Genomic DNA, 17,959 nt, shown 5'->3' with positions numbered 1-17,959 from the left:
GTTTACCGTTTAAGAACCAAAAGTAAGCAAACAAAGCAAAACGAGAGTTTCTATTGGACTAATTCTGGTAGGTCCCGCCCCCATTTCGTTCAGTGTATTTCCGTTTAAGAAACGTTTTGCAACACAATTGTCGTAATGAATACACACCAATAACCAAAAAACGTAATTTGTATGTCGTCACTAAGGGGCGGGAAAAGAGACATAATTCCTCCAAAGCCTCAAAAACACAAGTATGGGTAGAAGCAAACTTGGAAAACAAGAAGCAGAGTATACAGGAACTTCTTTGGTGAAAGTATTGATTCCACTGTCTAGGAATTGAAGATGCCATATACTGTCTAACGCTCAAATGTTTCACAATAGCCGGGCTATTGTGCCCTTGCCGTTGTGCCCTTGAGCAAGGCACCCCTAACTGTTCTACATGGCTGCGTTAGGCAGGCAGCCTAGCTCTGATATTTTTTTTCACTAATTGGTATTTTGTCCAATCAGATCTGGTGTGGGTTGCCTGTCTAAACGCACTCTATGCCGGGGAGCCACACTGCTGCTGACAATGAGCTTCCAAACCCCTCAGTGGTGTGTGTGTGTGTGTGTGTGTGTGTGTGTGTGTGTGTGTGTGTGTGTGTGTGTGTGTGTGTGTGTGTGTGTGTGTGTGTGTGTGTGTGTGTGTGTGTGTGTGTGTGTGTGTGTGTTTTGGGGGGTTGAGTCAAAAAGGAAAATAATATTTACACTTTCTGATAGATCATGGACAATAAAGGTTTCTTCTTCTTCTAACCCAAGGTTGGGCTCAATTCAGAATGGAATTGAGAATGCCTCATAAATTCCAATTCAGGTCTTGCATTTGAATTTAATTTGAATTGAAGTAGTGAAAAGGATACAGAATTGCAATTCGAATTTTAATTAAATTCGATGCCTTTTTCTGTTCCACATTAGGTGTGGTCTATACAAATACACATCCTGTACATAAAACATCAAACATGTCGTTATATACATGCATATAAAATATTGTTGAAATTGATTTAGAGGACAAACTCTTAAAATAAATGATCAAGGAAAACAAAACTTGTATGTGAATATTCTAAGTTACTATGTTTAGTTAATATGAAAATAAAAATGTTGTTCAATATGGGGAAAATACTACATTTCCCAGAATGCAAAACCTACTGTTGTGTACTTTAGCAGCGCTTCCCTTCCTCTTTTTTTGCAGCCCTAGAGTCCTTTAAAATGTCCTATCTGGTCTCTGATCATGTCCTACGGTTTCTGGTAATGTTTCTCTAGCAACAGTGACATTTATCAGTGTTCAGGGAATCAGTACCCATTGAATTAGCGGGTAAAGAGTTTCAATTACTGTGGCTATGTTGATTTCCAACTTTGTCTGCGTTTACAACTGCAGCCCAATTCAGATGTTTTATTGTTGCACAAATTGGTCTTTTGACCAATCACATCAGATCTTGTTTAACATCAGATCTTTTTTTAGAGATGTTCTGATTGGTCAAAAGACCAATTAGGGAAGAAAAAAATATCTGAATTCTTCTGCCTGTGTAAATGCAGCCATTGTGCACTACTTTGACAAGAGACCTACAGGCCCTAGACATAAGTAGATCACCATAGGGAATAGGGTGCCAGACTGTCTTCTTGACCTTGTGTAGCTTAGCTCTAAGAGGGTCAAATAAGAGAGCTTAAGAGAGCAAAATATATACAGTTTGCCCTTGCTTTGGGATGGTCAATCATTAAACATAATGAATTCACAACTCGTTTTACAACACACTGTATAATCACAGATCACCGTAGTTGAGAATAGCAAAAAAAGATTGAACTACAAATTCTATAATTTCTCCAGTTCAATGGATGCATCTCAATGGTGACTTCCTCTACTCACCTGATTTTCTTCATATGTGCTGATCTGGATCAGATCAGGTGATCAGAAAATCCCTTCCTGCATATCAGGTGATCAGAAAATCCCTTCCTGCCAATCAGGTGATCAGAAAATCCCTTCCTGCCTATCAGGTGATCAGTAAAATCCCTTCCTGCCAATCAGGTGATCAGAAAATCCCTTCCTGCCTATCAGGTGATCAGAAAATCCCTTCCTGCCTATCAGGTGATCAGAAAATCCCTTCCTGCCGATCAGGTGATCAGAAAATCCCTTCCTGCCAATCAGGTGATCAGAAAATCCCTTCCTGCCTATCAGGTGATCAGAAAATACTTTCCTGCCTATCAGGTGATCAGAAAATACTTTCCTGCCTATCAGGTGATCAGAAAATCCCTTCCTGCCTATCAGTTGATCAGAAAATACTTTCCTGCCTATCAGGTGATCAGAAAATACTTTCCTGCCTATCAGGTGATCAGAAAATACTTTCCTGCCTATCATGTGATCAGAAAATACTTTCCTGCCTATCAGGTGATCAGAAAATACTTTCCTGCCTATCAGGTGATCAGAAAATACTTTCCTGCCTATCAGGAATATCCAATAACTTTCTGAAAATTCCCAGGTTTTCCAAAAACCCTGGTTGGCTCCAAGAATTGTCCAACCAACATTTCTGAAAAACAACCATAAACTTTCACCTGTTCTGTTCACACTGAGTATACAAAACATTAAGAACACCGTCTCTTTCCATGACATAGATTGACCAGGTGAAATCAGGTGAAAGCTATGATCCCTTATTGATGTCACTTGTTAAATCCACTTCGATCAGTAAAGATGAAGGGAAGGAGACAGGTTAAAAAGTAATTTTAAGCCTTGAGACATGGGTTGCGTATGGGTGCCATTCAGAGGGTGAATAATACCATAGGTGTCCCTCCAAACATATATTCTACAGCTCACCACTAGGTGTCCCTCCAACCAAACATATATTCTACAGCTCACCACTAGGTGTCCCTCCAACCAAACATATATTCTACAGCTCACCACTAAGTGTCCTTTCAACCAAATATATTCTATAGCTCACCACTAGGTGTCCTTTAAACCAACAACACACCATAAAATAACATCTGACTGAAGCCAAAAAAATTATAACTCCAATCAATGTCAACCCAGTCTCAATGAATAAGTTTGATTATTGACATTATGATCAGAAATATTTAACCAAAAGGATAAGTTAAACTCAGCAAGCAATGCTTGTTTTCATAAAATATTAATGTCCAAAAGCTACTGTACAAGCGGTGGTGAAATAGAAAACGACTTTGATGCAATTTTGTGCAATTACCTTTTTCCTCTAGATCTACATACAATATGTTTCAAGAGAATCCAATACCTGTGCTATGAGCACAACGTGAGAATCTGATCACTTCTCTTTTACAAGGTACGTCGGGGATTGCAAAATTCCAGTAACTTCACCAAAATTCCCAGGTTGTCTCGAATCAGGAAGGAATAAGTAGGAAAAATCTGGAAAAATTGGGGATTTTGGTAAAGTTACCAGAATGTTGGAACCCTTAATGTTGCTGCTCAGTGAATGACGTGAGAAGGTAATGCTTTGCAGACACTTTATTACACAAATAACATTGTTACTGAAAATAGTATTCTTGCAATAAAACCTCAGTATGTCACAATAAATATCAGACACAGCTTACATCTGATTGGAAAATTTCCTAAATACAGCTTTAGATACATGATAATAATAATAATATTTTTTATCCTTTCTCTTGAATGCGATACAATGAAACCTAAGTACAGTTGACAGTAGCAGCAGCTCTTTCCATTATGTGGCACATTTGTAATAATATACACTACCGTTCAAAAGTTTGGGTTCATTTAGAGATTTCTTTGAAAAGCACATTTTCTGTCCATTAAAATAACATCAAATTGATCAGAAATACAGTGTAGACATTGTTAATGTTGTAAATGACTATTGTAGCTGAAAACAGCTGATTTTTAATGGAATATCTACAGAGGCCCATTATCAGCAACCATCACGCCTGTGTTCCAATGAACTTTCTTTCAAAAACAAGGACCTTTCTAAGTGACCCCAAACTTTTGAACGATAATGTAGGTGCTGCAGAAAGGCAAAATACATAATTAAAAAGGCACAAATGTACAGATAAAAGTAATCAACCAAAGTTTCTGGACCAAAAAAACGGAAAACATAACATTAAAGCATCTGGTTGATTAAGTACTGTAAGTGGAAGAGATTTATGTAGACAATTAATTATAAAAATAAAACTACCCCTCGTTTTCTTCCTTCCCGTTAAAATTATACTCTAAAAAGCATCACTCCTCGACCTACCAGTGTTCTCTTACTTAAAATCTCTGGTCCCATTAACTCACAAAGCAAGAAAGTGGCACATCGTATCGAGAATGTTTTTTGCACAAATAAATAGGAACGATTGGCAGCCAACACAAACATAGATACACATACGATTATAGTACATCCTGACCACGGGAGCCAAGGGTCGGTTGGCATTTGGTGGGACGGCTTCGAGGTGGGGTGGTGGGGGTCCTAAGAGGACGAGGAGGGGCCGACAGGGGGAGGCGGGGCCGAGTACTCCTCGTTCTCCGAGTCAGTGTCGTTCTCGTCATCTTTCTCCTGGTCACTACCCTCGGTGCTGAGACGGTCAAAGCCTTGCCGGGTGTAGCCCTTGTGAGTGGCAAAGAAGTTGCCCAGGTTCAGACCGCCCGCAGCTTTACCTGTGGGAGAAGGAAAACATCAAAGAGGGGAAAAGATTACAAAGATGTCCCATTTCAGAGAGTCTTTTCCCATTTCAGAGAGTCTATTCCCATTTCAGTAAGTCTATTCCCATTTCAGTGAGTCTATTCCCATTTCAGGGAGTCTATTCCCATTTCAGTGAGTCTATTCCCATTTCAGAGAGATTCATCGTGTTTAGGGGACGCTGCACTGCATAGACCCAGATTGAACCTACCCATGAACCGAAAACCTGTGCTTTGGAGAAATTTAAAGTATTTTTCTGACCTAAGACAAACCCACGTTGAACCTATTGGACTTAAAACTAGAATTAAAGGGGTGAGCTCGTTTAACTCCATTGTTTGTAAACAATGTAATTTGAAACCAACACTGTATAGCCTCACAACATGGTTAAAACTAAAATGTTGATAAAAATGAATGGTCAGTCCTTGCATCCATTGCTCTGTCTATGAATTTGAGAGTGGTTACATTTTCTCCAGACCCATTTGATTCAACCAGTGACCAATTTGTTATTGTTTGAACTGCAAATTGCCCCTTTAAAAAAAGCATGTGCAATGGAGAATCGTCCCCTGAAAGTGCTTTTTAGTCCAGGAATATGCTTGATCGAGATCTGTGCAGCTGCCTGTTAGAGATATCATAGATGTCTCCCGTGTGCTATCTATTCTCTTTGTGGGACGGCACAGGGTACTGTTTCGCTTGACAAATTCCAAATCAGATATAATCACAAAGGCTCATCAGCATTCAAGAACCAACGTTGAAACAGAATCAGCATTATCACTGCTTAATAAGGGAGTTTGTATTTCATTCATCACAGTCACAGTCAAGTACCAACAGAGCTGTGTTGTACAATACCAGCAGCTTGTCTGATCTAACAACATATCTTCCCTGGTCACAATAAGACCGGTATCAACACCTCAACAGCCCCTATTCATGACACAATCTGCCTGGGAGCAGTGGCACCACGGTGACTTCTATCAAACCCCATCTTGAGTCTAGACACCTCTGAATGCTACATCATCATTTCTCCCCTTGCACTGTACTGTAGTCGGTGAATCATCTGCTTATCATTGGCTGAGTCACAAGTGGCACCCTTTTCACAGCTCATAGGGCTCTGGTCAAAAGTGGTGTACTATATAGGGGACAGGGTGCCATTTGAGACGCATCCGTTATGTGAGGTGATTGGATGAAAGTCATCCAGAGTCCATTGACGTCAATCTGAGAGAGTGACAGGTCATTAAGTATTATAAATGACATTTATTGGTCATATGTGTACCGTCTCGTCATGCTCCCTGGAGATTCCCTGATCGGGATCGTGTCGTATGCGCTGCATTTTTTATATCGGACGGCTGCCCGTTTGCACTTAGACAAAGAGACCTTAACCTTGACTATCTCTGTGCATAGCAGTTTTTCATTCGGCTGGGTGTGTGTAATTTAAATTCACAAAAGGGCAGAGAATTTTCTGAAAGGACTGTTTGTGTGTCCACTGCTTAGGGGTAAGACCAAGGTTAAGGGTGGTGATGGGCTCTGCAAGAGTTCAATGTGGGTCTGTGCAGTGCCACCTCCCCTTAGTTGCCATATTGCTCTCTGAAATGAGAAATGAGCCATCTCTTGGTCTTCTTTGATGCTTCAAGCTTCAAGAGGAAACTGCGTGGCAGGCTGACCACCTGTTACACGAGTGCAGCAACGCTAGCTAGCATTAAACTTGTCTTATAAAAAACAATCTTCACATAATCACTAGTTAACTACACATAGTTGATGATATTACTAGGTTAACTAGCTTGTCCTGCGTTGCATATAATCAATGCGGTGCCTGTTAATTTATCATTGAATCACAGCCTACTTCGCCAAACGGGTTATGATTTAATAACAAAGGCGCATTCGCGAAAAAAGCACAGTCGTTGCACGAGTGTACCTAACCATAAACATCTTTTGCCATTCTTAAAATCAATACACAGAAGTATATATTTTTTAAACCTGCATATTTAGTTAAAAGAAATTCATGTTAGCAGGCAATATTAACTAGGGAAATCCTGTCACTTCTCTTGCGTCCATTGCACGCAGAGTCAGTGTATATGCAACAGTTTGGGCCGCCTGGCTCGTTGCTAACTAATTTGCCAGAATTTTAAATAATTATTACATAACATTGAAGGTTGTGCAATGTAACAGCAATATTTAGACTTAGGGTTGCCACCCGTTCGATAAAATACGGAACAGTTCCGTATTTTACTGAAAGAATAATCGTTTTATTTTTGAAATTATAGTTTCCGGATTTGACCATATTAATAACCATAGGTCTCATATTTCTGTGTGTTTATTATATTATAATTAAGTCTATGATTTGATATTTGATAGAGTAGTCTGACTGAGCGGTGGTAGGCAGCAGCAGGCTCGTAAGCATTCATTCAAACTTTACTGCGTTTGCCAGCAGCTCTTAGCAATGCTTGATCACAGCGCTGTTTATGACTTCAAGCCTATCAACTCTTGAGATTAGGCCGGCAGTATTATAGTGCCTACTAGAACATCCAATAGTCAAAGGAAATTAAATACAAATGGTATAGAGAGAAATAGTCAACATGTCATAATTCCTATAATAACTGCAACCTAATATCTCTTTACTGGGAATATTGAAGAACTGGGAATATTGCACCACCAGCTTTCATATGTTCTGAGCAAGGAACTTAAACTTTAGCTTTTTTACATGGCACATATTGTACTTTTACTTTCTTCTGTGTTTTTGCATTATTTAAACCAAATGTATCATGTTTCATTATTTAGTTGAGACTAAATATATTATATTTATGTATTATATTAATGCTCTGGTCCCGTTCGCTCAAGAAGTTCTTCATCATTGAGCTCACAGTACCCTGGGAGGACTCAGTAGATGAGGCTTATGAGCGAAAACATCTGCGCTATGCCGATCTAGCTGCCGAAGCACGGCATCATGGCTGGAACACAGAAGTCCGACCAGTGGAGGTGGGCTGCAGAGGTTTTGTGGCAACATCTACAACCAGACTGCTTAGAGACCTGGGAATTAAGGGCCAGAGCCAGCGTTCGGCAATCAAAGCTGTATCAGAGGCGGCAGAAGGCAGCAGTCAATGGCTCTCGATGAAGAGGAAAGACCCCAGCTGGGCCCCGAAGTGAGAGGGCCAGGAGGTATGCGGTCAACAATGCTTGACTCAGGGAGGAAGACGCCCCTGCCATGCATAGTCCCATGAGATGTTGGCTATCAACAACAAGGCAACTCCTATGACTAATTGGGAATGGGACGCAAGCGTAGGATTGATCACCCTGTCGCTGGCCGCCTTTGGGGAGGGTGTATAGTGTGAAAGGCCGAAACACCCTAGGAACCAAAGGTACACTACTGACGATGCGCTCCCCAAATTTCACCAGGCTCACTGTTCATGAACTCTTGGAAGTGCTTGCACAAAGGATAGTAACATCTCATCCTGTGTTCTTGGAATCTTAAGTTAAAATAAAAAAGTGTTCATTGTTCATTCAGTATAGTTGTAATTGTCATTATTTAATTTATATATATATATATAAATCGTCCGATTAATCGCATCGGCCTTTTTTGGTCCTCCAATAATCGGTATCAAAAAAATCCTAATCGGTCGACCTCTAGTCTGAAGCCAAAAAAGAAAGGAAATTCACATGAGCACCACAATGCCTACTCCACAGTAGCTATGTTGGTCTATTGTACTTCAAACAATGTGTAGGCAGGTTGCTCAGGATTCAAACCTTCTCACACAGCCTAATTCATACTCTTAGAGCGGGTGCTCCCACAATCATGTGATTTGTACTAAAGTATTGGATTCTTCACACACCACACTAATCCCATTCCACTACCCTTTAAAGCTTTTATGTTATTATATGAAAACAAGTGTTGCTTTTATACTTACAAGACCCTCAGCCTTGATTGAGCTGTTTTGACCTGTAGTAATGTGGTGCCTGCCTGTATTTCATTAAACCTTTTTATTTAGCAATACAAGTCATTATTTGACCATGCTGGTCATTTATGAACATTTGAACATCTTGGCCATGTTCTGTTATAATCTCCACCCGGCACAGCCAGAAGAGGACTGGCCACCCTTCATAGCCTGGTTCCTCTCTAGGTTTCTTCCTAGGTTTTGGCCTTTCTAGGGTGTTTTTCCTAGCCACCGTGCTTCTACACCTGCATTGCTTGCTGTTTGGGGTTTTAGGCTGGGTTTCTGTACAGCACTTTGAGATATCAGCTGATGTAAGAAGGGCTATATAAATACATTTGATTTGATTGAGAAATAAATATATTTCATAAAATCTTTTTTTGGCAAGTAGGTGCCCAACACAACACCAGGTAGGTGGTGGTGTGTTGGACATAGTCACTCATATATAGAGCTTTATAGAGCCTGTGTGCATTCCTGACTTCTGTAAATGTTAGCTTACTTGTGTAATATTGACATAAGCTCTGAAACACTTGTTTTGAAAACATGGTCCAATTTTATCAATTGCTGTGCCGATCAATGGGCAGTTCATTACCTCTGTCAAATGTAGCTTAAAGTGTGTGTATTTGTATTCATTTTTGTAATCAATCTGGTGCCGTTACAACAATACAGATTTACAATAGGACTATATCTAAAAATACATACAGCCTTTTGAGAAATACAGTACCAGTCAAAAGTTTGTACACACCTACTCATTCAAAGTTTTTTCCTTATTTGTATTAAAACTAAAACTTTTGATCGGTAGTGTATATCTTTTTTTAAATTACGGTAATGAAAGTCATACCATCGGTATGTCTTAATAACGCAGTGTACGGTATATACGGTATACCGCCCAAGCCTAGCACTGGACAGATATTTTCCTTTATCCCTTTCATTTCATACACCTTGCACCTATTACATCTGCTGAATGTTCACACTACCAACTGATAGCCTAATAGAGATCCCCTGATCCCCTCATATAGGTAGCGTCCCAATTCATTCATAACTCCATAACTGTAGTCAAAGTCAAACCAATTCATAACTCCATGACCGTAGTCGAAGTCAAACCAAACAAAAGCACAAGTGGAACATCCTACGAGGAATGACATGTCAAGTCATTAGCTACTACCGCATGGTGGGAGACCACAACCGCACGGTGGGAGACTACTATACCGCACGGTGGGAGACCACTACCGCACGGTGGGAGACCACTACCGCACGGTGGGAGACCAATACCGCACGGTGGGAGACCACAACCGCACGGTGGGAGACTACTATACCGCACGGTGGGAGACCACTACCGCACGGTGGGAGACCACTACCGCACGGTGGGAGACCACTACCGCACGGTGGGAGACTACTATACCGCACGGTGGGAGACTACTATACCGCACGGTGGGAGACTACTATACCGCACGGTGGGAGACTACTATACCGCACGGTGGGAGACTACTATACCGCACGGTGGGAGACTACTATACCGCACGGTGGGAGACCACTATACCGCACGGTGGGAGACTACTATACCGCACGGTGGGAGACCACTACCGCACGGTGGGAGACCACTACCGCACGGTGGGAGACCACTATACCGCACGGTGGGAGACTACTATACCGCACGGTGGGAGAATACTATACCGCACGGTGGGAGACTACTACCGCACGGTGGGAGACCTCTACCGCACGGTGGGAGACCACTATACCGCACGGTGGGAGACTACTATACCGCACGGTGGGAGACCACTACCGCACGGTGGGAGACCACTACCGCACGGTGGGAGACCACTATACCGCACGGTGGGAGACCACTATACCGCACGGTGGGAGACCACTACCGCACGGTGGGAGACCACTACCGCACGGTGGGAGACCACTACCGCACGGTGGGAGACCACTATACCGCACGGTGGGAGACCACTATACCGCACGGTGGGAGACCACTACCGCACGGTGGGAGACTACAATACCGCACGGTGGGAGACCACTACCGCACGGTGGGAGAATACTATACCGCACGGTGGGAGAATACTATACCGCACGGTGGGAGAATACTATACCGCACGGTGGGAGACTACTATACCGCACGGTGGGAGACTACTATACCGCACGGTGGGAGACCTCTACCGCACGGTGGGAGACCACTACCGCACGGTGGGAGACCACTATACCGCACGGTGGGAGACTACTATACCGCACGGTGGGAGACCTCTACCGCACGGTGGGAGACCACTACCGCACGGTGGGAGACCACTATACCGCACGGTGGGAGACCACTATACCGCACGGTGGGAGACCACTATACCACATGGTGGGAGACCACTATACCACACGGTGGGAGACCACTACCGCACGGTGGGAGACCACTATACCGCACGGTGGGAGACCACTATACCGCACGGTGGGAGACCACTACCGCACGGTGGGAGACTACTATACCGCACGGTGGGAGACCACTACCGCACGGTGGGAGACCACTACCGCACGGTGGGAGACTACTATACCGCACGGTGGGAGACCACTACCGCACGGTGGGAGATCACTACCGCACGGTGGGAGACCACTACCGCACGGTGGGAGACCACTACACCGCACGGTGGGAGACTACTATACCGCACGGTGGGAGACTACTATACCGCACGGTGGGAGACTACTATACCGCACGGTGGGAGACCACTACCGCACGGTGGGAGACCACTACCGCACGGTGGGAGACCTCTACCGCACGGTGGGAGACCACTACCGCACGGTGGGAGACCACTACCGCACGGTGGGAGACCACTACCGCACGGTGGGAGACCACTACCGCACGGTGGGAGACCACTACCGCACGGTGGGAGACCACTACCGCACGGTGGGAGACCACTACCGCACGGTGGGAGACTACTATACCGCACGGTGGGAGACTACTATACCGCACGGTGGGAGACTACTATACCGCACGGTGGGAGACTACTATACCGCACGGTGGGCGACTACTATACCGCACGGTGGGAGACCACTACCGCACGGTGGGAGACTACTATACCGCACGGTGGGAGACCACTACCGCACGGTGGGAGACTACTACACCGCACGGTGGGAGACCACTACCGCACGGTGGGAGATCACTACCGCACGGTGGGAGACCACTACCGCACGGTGGGAGACCACTACCGCACGGTGGGAGACTACTATACCGCACGGTGGGAGACTACTATACCGCACGGTGGGAGACCACTACCGCACGGTGGGAGACCTCTACCGCACGGTGGGAGACCTCTACCGCACGGTGGGAGACCACTACCGCACGGTGGGAGACCACTACCGCACGGTGGGAGATCACTACCGCACGGTGGGAGACCACTACCGCACGGTGGGAGACCACTACCGCACGGTGGGAGACTACTATACCGCACGGTGGGAGACTACTATACCGCACGGTGGGAGACTACTATACCGCACGGTGGGAGACCACTACCGCACGGTGGGAGACCACTACCGCACGGTGGGAGACCACTACCGCACGGTGGGAGACCACTACCGCACGGTGGGAGACCACTACCGCACGGTGGGAGACTACTATACCGCACGGTGGGAGACCACTACCGCACGGTGGGAGACTACTATACCGCACGGTGGGAGACCACTACCGCACGGTGGGAGACCTCTACCGCACGGTGGGAGACCACTACCGCACGGTGGGAGACCACTACCGCACGGTGGGAGACTACTATACCGCACGGTGGGAGACCACTATACCGCACGGTGGGAGACTACTATACCGCACGGTGGGAGACTACTATACCGCACGGTGGGAGACTACTATACCGCACGGTGGGAGACTACTATACCGCACGGTGGGAGACCACTATACCGCACGGTGGGAGACTACTATACCGCACGGTGGGAGACCACTACCGCACGGTGGGAGACTACTATACCGCACGGTGGGAGACTACTATACCGCACGGTGGGCGACTACTATACCGCACGGTGGGAGACTACTACCGCACGGTGGGAGACCTTGAGTTTTTAATTTCACCACAGGATACAGCAATAAGAGTATCTCACAGACACATACCTCTGAGTTTTCCCAAGATTCCTCCGGACGAGGTCTGTTCCAGTTTTACCTCGCATCCATCTGCAACAACAGTGAAAGATACGCTGAATATCATCAATCCAAGATGGTGGGTTAAGGCATTCATAAATTATACAGTTTCCCCCTGTTTTTGTATCCAATTAGAGCATTTCACAGGATTTTACATTCTCAGGTTTTGTTGTGTCTGTTCTGTTTGTTACTGTTCATTGTTGTGTGTGAAAAAAATCTATAAAAATGTTCATCATAAAAAAACATTCAGAAATTCTGTTTTATCCCACTAGCAACACTGCAGCCATAGATATAGAATCCATAGAATGGGCCTCCCCATTCAAGTCAATGACGGCATTACGAGTTTACCAGTCAAATTGCCAGGCTTAGAGGTTCCAAGGCCTTACTATACATTCCATTTGCAACGCTGCAGCCATGTTGCTTCAAATCCCCGCCTACCTCCATACATCCTGTTCTTCCTGTAGCGGATCAAGACCCCTATGGAGATGACCACCACTAAGGGGATGAACAGCAGGGTGGTGATAACTGCCGGAGACACGCCCTGGGCACTCTGTTTGGCTAGAGTCTTCTCCTTATCGTCCTCTTGTTGTGGTTTTTGGGGCTGTTCCTGGACAGGCTCTGCAGTCTTCTGTTGAGTCGCTACAGGTATCTGCACCTTGGCCACCGCTACCTCTACCCTGTGCTGGGGCTTCAGGCGGGTTTGGATTATAGTCTCTGTTTCTAAGAGACAAGGGGGTTTGAATGGAAGTGGTGAGTGAGTGTGTCCATTCACAGGTGAACAAAAAGATAAGTTACAGAAAATTACAAAGATGACTTTCTATCGCCTGTTTTAATAAAACCACAATCTTTCTGTAAAAGCAAAGAGTAAATCGCTAACAAAAGCGTAAACACAAAAACACGTTCACATGCAAATTGCTCCTGGTTTGTATTACATACCTGTCGTGCTCATGGAATGACATTAGGATAAGTTACATTTGTAAATCAAGAGAGGTATTTCATTCATTGGAAATACTGGAAATCGTAGTGTTAAAGGGGCAATTTGCTTATCAAACAATAACAAAGCGGTCCCCCAGCCAGAGACATTCAACCATTCTGAAATGTATAGACAGAGCTATGGATTTACCATCCATGAAAAAAAGTATAGTTTTAAACAATTTTAGAGTCTATAGAGTGTTTGTTTACATGTACATTGTTTAAAAACAATGAAGTAAAAAAGAATGGTATATTTTGGATTCTGATGGGGAACGACAGTTGAACTAAGCTCATGAGGCATTCATGTTATTCTTCAAGAATCAATGGGTGCATGTTATTAATAAGTCAAAGCATTTTAAATGACTGCCTTCTGAGTGGGGGAAATGCAGATTTTGTATATCTTTCTGTTCGACAACTTCAATATAATAGATTTTTGACACATACTCCAAGCACTTTACTGCGCTCATTTTTACCACAGAACCTCAAAATGATGGAAAATACATTATTGAAATGCTCAAGCTTCTTTCAGAGAGGTTTATAGCCTGTATTTAAAGTTTGAAACATACAATAGGTCTACACGCTGCTTCATTTCCTCAAATTAAATTAGGCGTTGCAATCTTTTAATAGAAAAGAGCAGAAGTCTCAGGTGAATGTCAGCCTTTAGCTTTGCAATCAATGTGTAATAGGTTATCAGACTAAATCTGCTGTTCATAAAATGTACATTAAAGACAATTTGACTTCAAGCCACGCCAATCACTATTGTGAAGCAAATATCCACTCATTTACAATGTAAAACATTTAAAGTCAATCAAAAATACCTACAGTTTAAGTAAAGCGAATGTGGATCTCAAACAAACAAGTAAAACTTTCAGCTGGCAATAAGAGTAGCCTACCTTCGATTTCTTGTACTTCAATTCCACCTTTCTTAACAGAGCGATGTTCAGCTTCTAGAGAGGGTGAGAGAGACCGTGGTGTCAAGGACTGATGTGACTGAGTGATTCATTCACTGCAATCGTGACTCAGTTGCTATTAAATAATGAATAAATCCAGACGGATTGTACAGTTGTGCTTACTCAATGGTTCTCTATGGTGTATTTAGCGCTTTCATAACAATGATTGCATGTCCATCTCATAAAGGCTCACACTGCACCAATGCAGTGTTACATACGATTATGAACACTCTGCCTCTATACAGTACAATGTGCTGACCTTTTCAACAAATCCAATGTTTTGCTGTTGCAAAATCAACTGCTTCTCATTAGCAATGTGTGAAGTGCAATGATTTCAATTTGATTCCAATTGCTATTCACTTGGGTTCTATTAATTTGCATTTAAATGTACAAAACTCTAATTGTTCTATGGGTTTTGTGTTGTTAACAGATAACTGAATCAGTGAGTCACCTACACTTGAACGGGGATTAAACCATTCAAGGGGATTAACTGTGCATTCGCTCGGTTTGAATTGGCGTGCCAAAGGCCTTTTTTGAAGGACATCAGGCAATTCATAGTCGCTTTACATCAGAAACATTACATAAGGCGGCGGTGCAGCGGCCTAGAGCGTTAGTCAATCATTTTGCAGTTCGCCACTGATTCGCCACATGCTGTAGAATGTTCTTTCAAGAACATAAAAAAAACATGGCTCTGTGAGGTTACAGACAACATAACATTTTTTATAAAGAATTTATGAATTCTGTAATCTGGAGCAATGTGTGAAAGAGGGATCCATTTTGACATGATGTTCATTTCATTTGACCTGTATTTAAGCAGGGAGACCACAGTCTCTTTTGCAGATGAGGCCTGTATACAGTACACATCAAATAACAATGCCATTATACATACAGTATCTATATACACATCAATTACACTATACATATCAACAACACTATACAGTATCTATATAAACATCAATTACACCATACATATCTATATACACATCAATTACACTATACACATCAACAACACTATACAGTATCTATATAAACATCAATTACACCATACATATCTATATACATATCAATTACACTATACATATCTATACAAACATAAATTACACTATACACACACATCAACAACACTATACATATCTATATAGACATCAATTACACTACACATATATCAATTACACTATACACACATCAATTACACTACAAATATCTATATCAACATCAATTACACATCTATATCAACATCAATTACACTATGCATATCTATATCCACATCAATTACACTATACATATCTACAGTTGAAGTCGGAAGTTTACATACACCTTAGCCAAATACACTTAAACTCAGTTTTTCACAATTCCTGACATTGAATCCAAGTAAAAATTCCCCGTCTTAGGTCAGTTAGGATCACCACTTTATTATAATAATGTGAAATGTCAGAATAATAGTAGAGAGAATGATTTATTTCAGCTTTTATTTCTTTCATCACATTCCCAGTGGGTCAGAAGTTTACATACACTCAATTAGTATTTGGTAGCATTGAATTTAAATTGTTTAACTTGGTTCAAACGTTTCGGGTAGCCTTCCACAAGCTTCCCACAATAAGTTGGGTGAATTTTGGCCCATTCCTCCTGACAGAGCTAGTGTAACTGAGGCAGGTTTGTAGGCCTCCTTGCTCGCACACGGTTATTCAGTTCTGCCCACAAATTTTCTATGGGATTGAGGTCAGGGCTTTGTGATGGCCACTCCAATACCTTGACTTTGTGGTCCTTAAGCAATAACTTTGGAAGTGTGCTTGGGGTTATTGTTCATTTGGAAGACCCATTTGCGACCAAGCTTTAACTTCCTGACTATTGTTTTGAGATGTTGCTTCAATATATCCACATAATTTTCCTCCCTCATGATGCCACCTATTTTGTGAAGTCCACCAGTCGCTCCTGCAGCAAAGCACCCCCACAACATGACGCTACCGCCCCCGTGCTTCACGGTTGGGATAGTGTCCTTCGACTTGCAAGCCTCCCCCTTTTTCCTCCAAACTTAACGATGGTCATTATGGCCAAACAGTTCTATTTTTGTTTCATCAGACCAGAGGACATTTCTCCCAAATGTACGATCTTTGTCCTCATGTGCAGTTGAAAACCATAGTCTGGCTTTTTTATGGCGGTTTTGGAGCAGTGGCTTCTTCCTTGCTGAGCGGCCTTTCAGGATATGTCGATATAGGACTCGTTTTACTGTGGATATAGATACTTTTGTACCCGTTTCCTCCAGTATGTTCACAAGTTCCTTTGCTGTTGTTCTGGGATTGATTTGCACTTTTCGCACCAAAGTACGTTCATCTCTAGGAGACAGCACGCGTCTCCTTCTTGAGCGGTATGACGGCTGCGTGGTCCCACGGTGTGTATACTTGTGTATTATTGTTTGTACAGATGAGCGTGGTACCTTCAGGTGTTTGGAAATTGCTCCCAAGGGTAAACCAGACTTGTGGAAATCTACAATTTTTTTCTGAGGTCTTGGCTGATTTCTTATGATTTTCCCATGATGTCAAGCAAAGAGGCAATGAGTTTGAAGGTAGGCCTTGAAATACATCCACAGGTACACCTCCAATTGACTCAAATGATGTCAATTAGCCTATCAGAAGCTTCTAAAGCCATGACATAATTTTCTGGAATTTTCCAAACTGTTTCAAGACAGTCAAATTAGTGTATGTAAACTTCTGACCCACTGGAATTGTGATACAGTGAATTATAAGTGAAATTATCTGTCTGTAAACAATTGTTGGAAGAATTACTTGTGTCATGCACAATGTAGATGTCCTAACCGACTTGCCAAAACTATAGTTTGTTAACAAGAAATTTGTGGAGTGGTTGAAAAACTAGTTTTAATGACTCCAACTTAAGTGTATGTAAACTTCCGACTTCAACTGTATATACACATCCATTACACTATACATTTCTAAATTGACATCAAATTACACTATACATCTTATATCTGAAACCCAGCAAAACAAGAAACGTCCTCTCACTGTCAACTGCGTTTATTTTCAGCAACTTAACATGTGTAAATATTTGTATGAACATAACAAGATTCAACAACTGAGACATAAACTGAACAAGTTCCACAGACATGTGACTAACAGAAATGGAATAATGTGTCCCTGAAAAAGTAACAGTCAGTATCTGGTGCGGCCACCAGCTGCATTAAGTACTGCAGTGCATCTCCTCCTCATGGACTGCACAAGATTTGCCAGTTCTTGCTGTGAGATGTTACCCCACTCTTCCACCAAGGCACCTGCAAGTTCCCGGACATTCCTGGGGGGAATGGCCCTAGCCCTCACCCTCTGATCCAACAGGTCCCAGATGTGCTCA

The 17,959-nt window shown here is 43.1% G+C and overlaps 1 protein-coding gene across 4 annotated transcripts in view; it reads right to left on the bottom strand.

Annotated features, from left to right (window-relative positions):
- Nucleotides 1-3,460: 3,460 nt before the first annotated feature.
- Nucleotides 3,461-17,959, bottom strand: part of pam (peptidylglycine alpha-amidating monooxygenase) — a 130,518-nt gene continuing 116,019 nt past the window's right edge. For all 4 annotated transcript variants that reach the window (XM_055875512.1, XM_055875511.1, XM_055875514.1 and 1 more), the window contains 4 exons: nt 14,543-14,596; nt 13,116-13,397; nt 12,651-12,710; nt 3,461-4,615 (listed from right to left, as the gene is read on the bottom strand). In XM_055875512.1, coding sequence (XP_055731487.1) covers nt 4,428-4,615; nt 12,651-12,710; nt 13,116-13,397; nt 14,543-14,596 — 584 coding nt within the window. In that variant the 3' untranslated portion in view covers nt 3,461-4,427. The remainder of the gene's footprint in view (nt 4,616-12,650; nt 12,711-13,115; nt 13,398-14,542; nt 14,597-17,959) is intronic.

The sequence above is a fragment of the Salvelinus fontinalis genome, chromosome 21 (genome assembly GCF_029448725.1).
Source record: "Salvelinus fontinalis isolate EN_2023a chromosome 21, ASM2944872v1, whole genome shotgun sequence".
Lineage (NCBI taxonomy): Eukaryota > Metazoa > Chordata > Actinopteri > Salmoniformes > Salmonidae > Salvelinus > Salvelinus fontinalis.
This window is presented reverse-complemented; position numbering and strand designations above follow the sequence as displayed.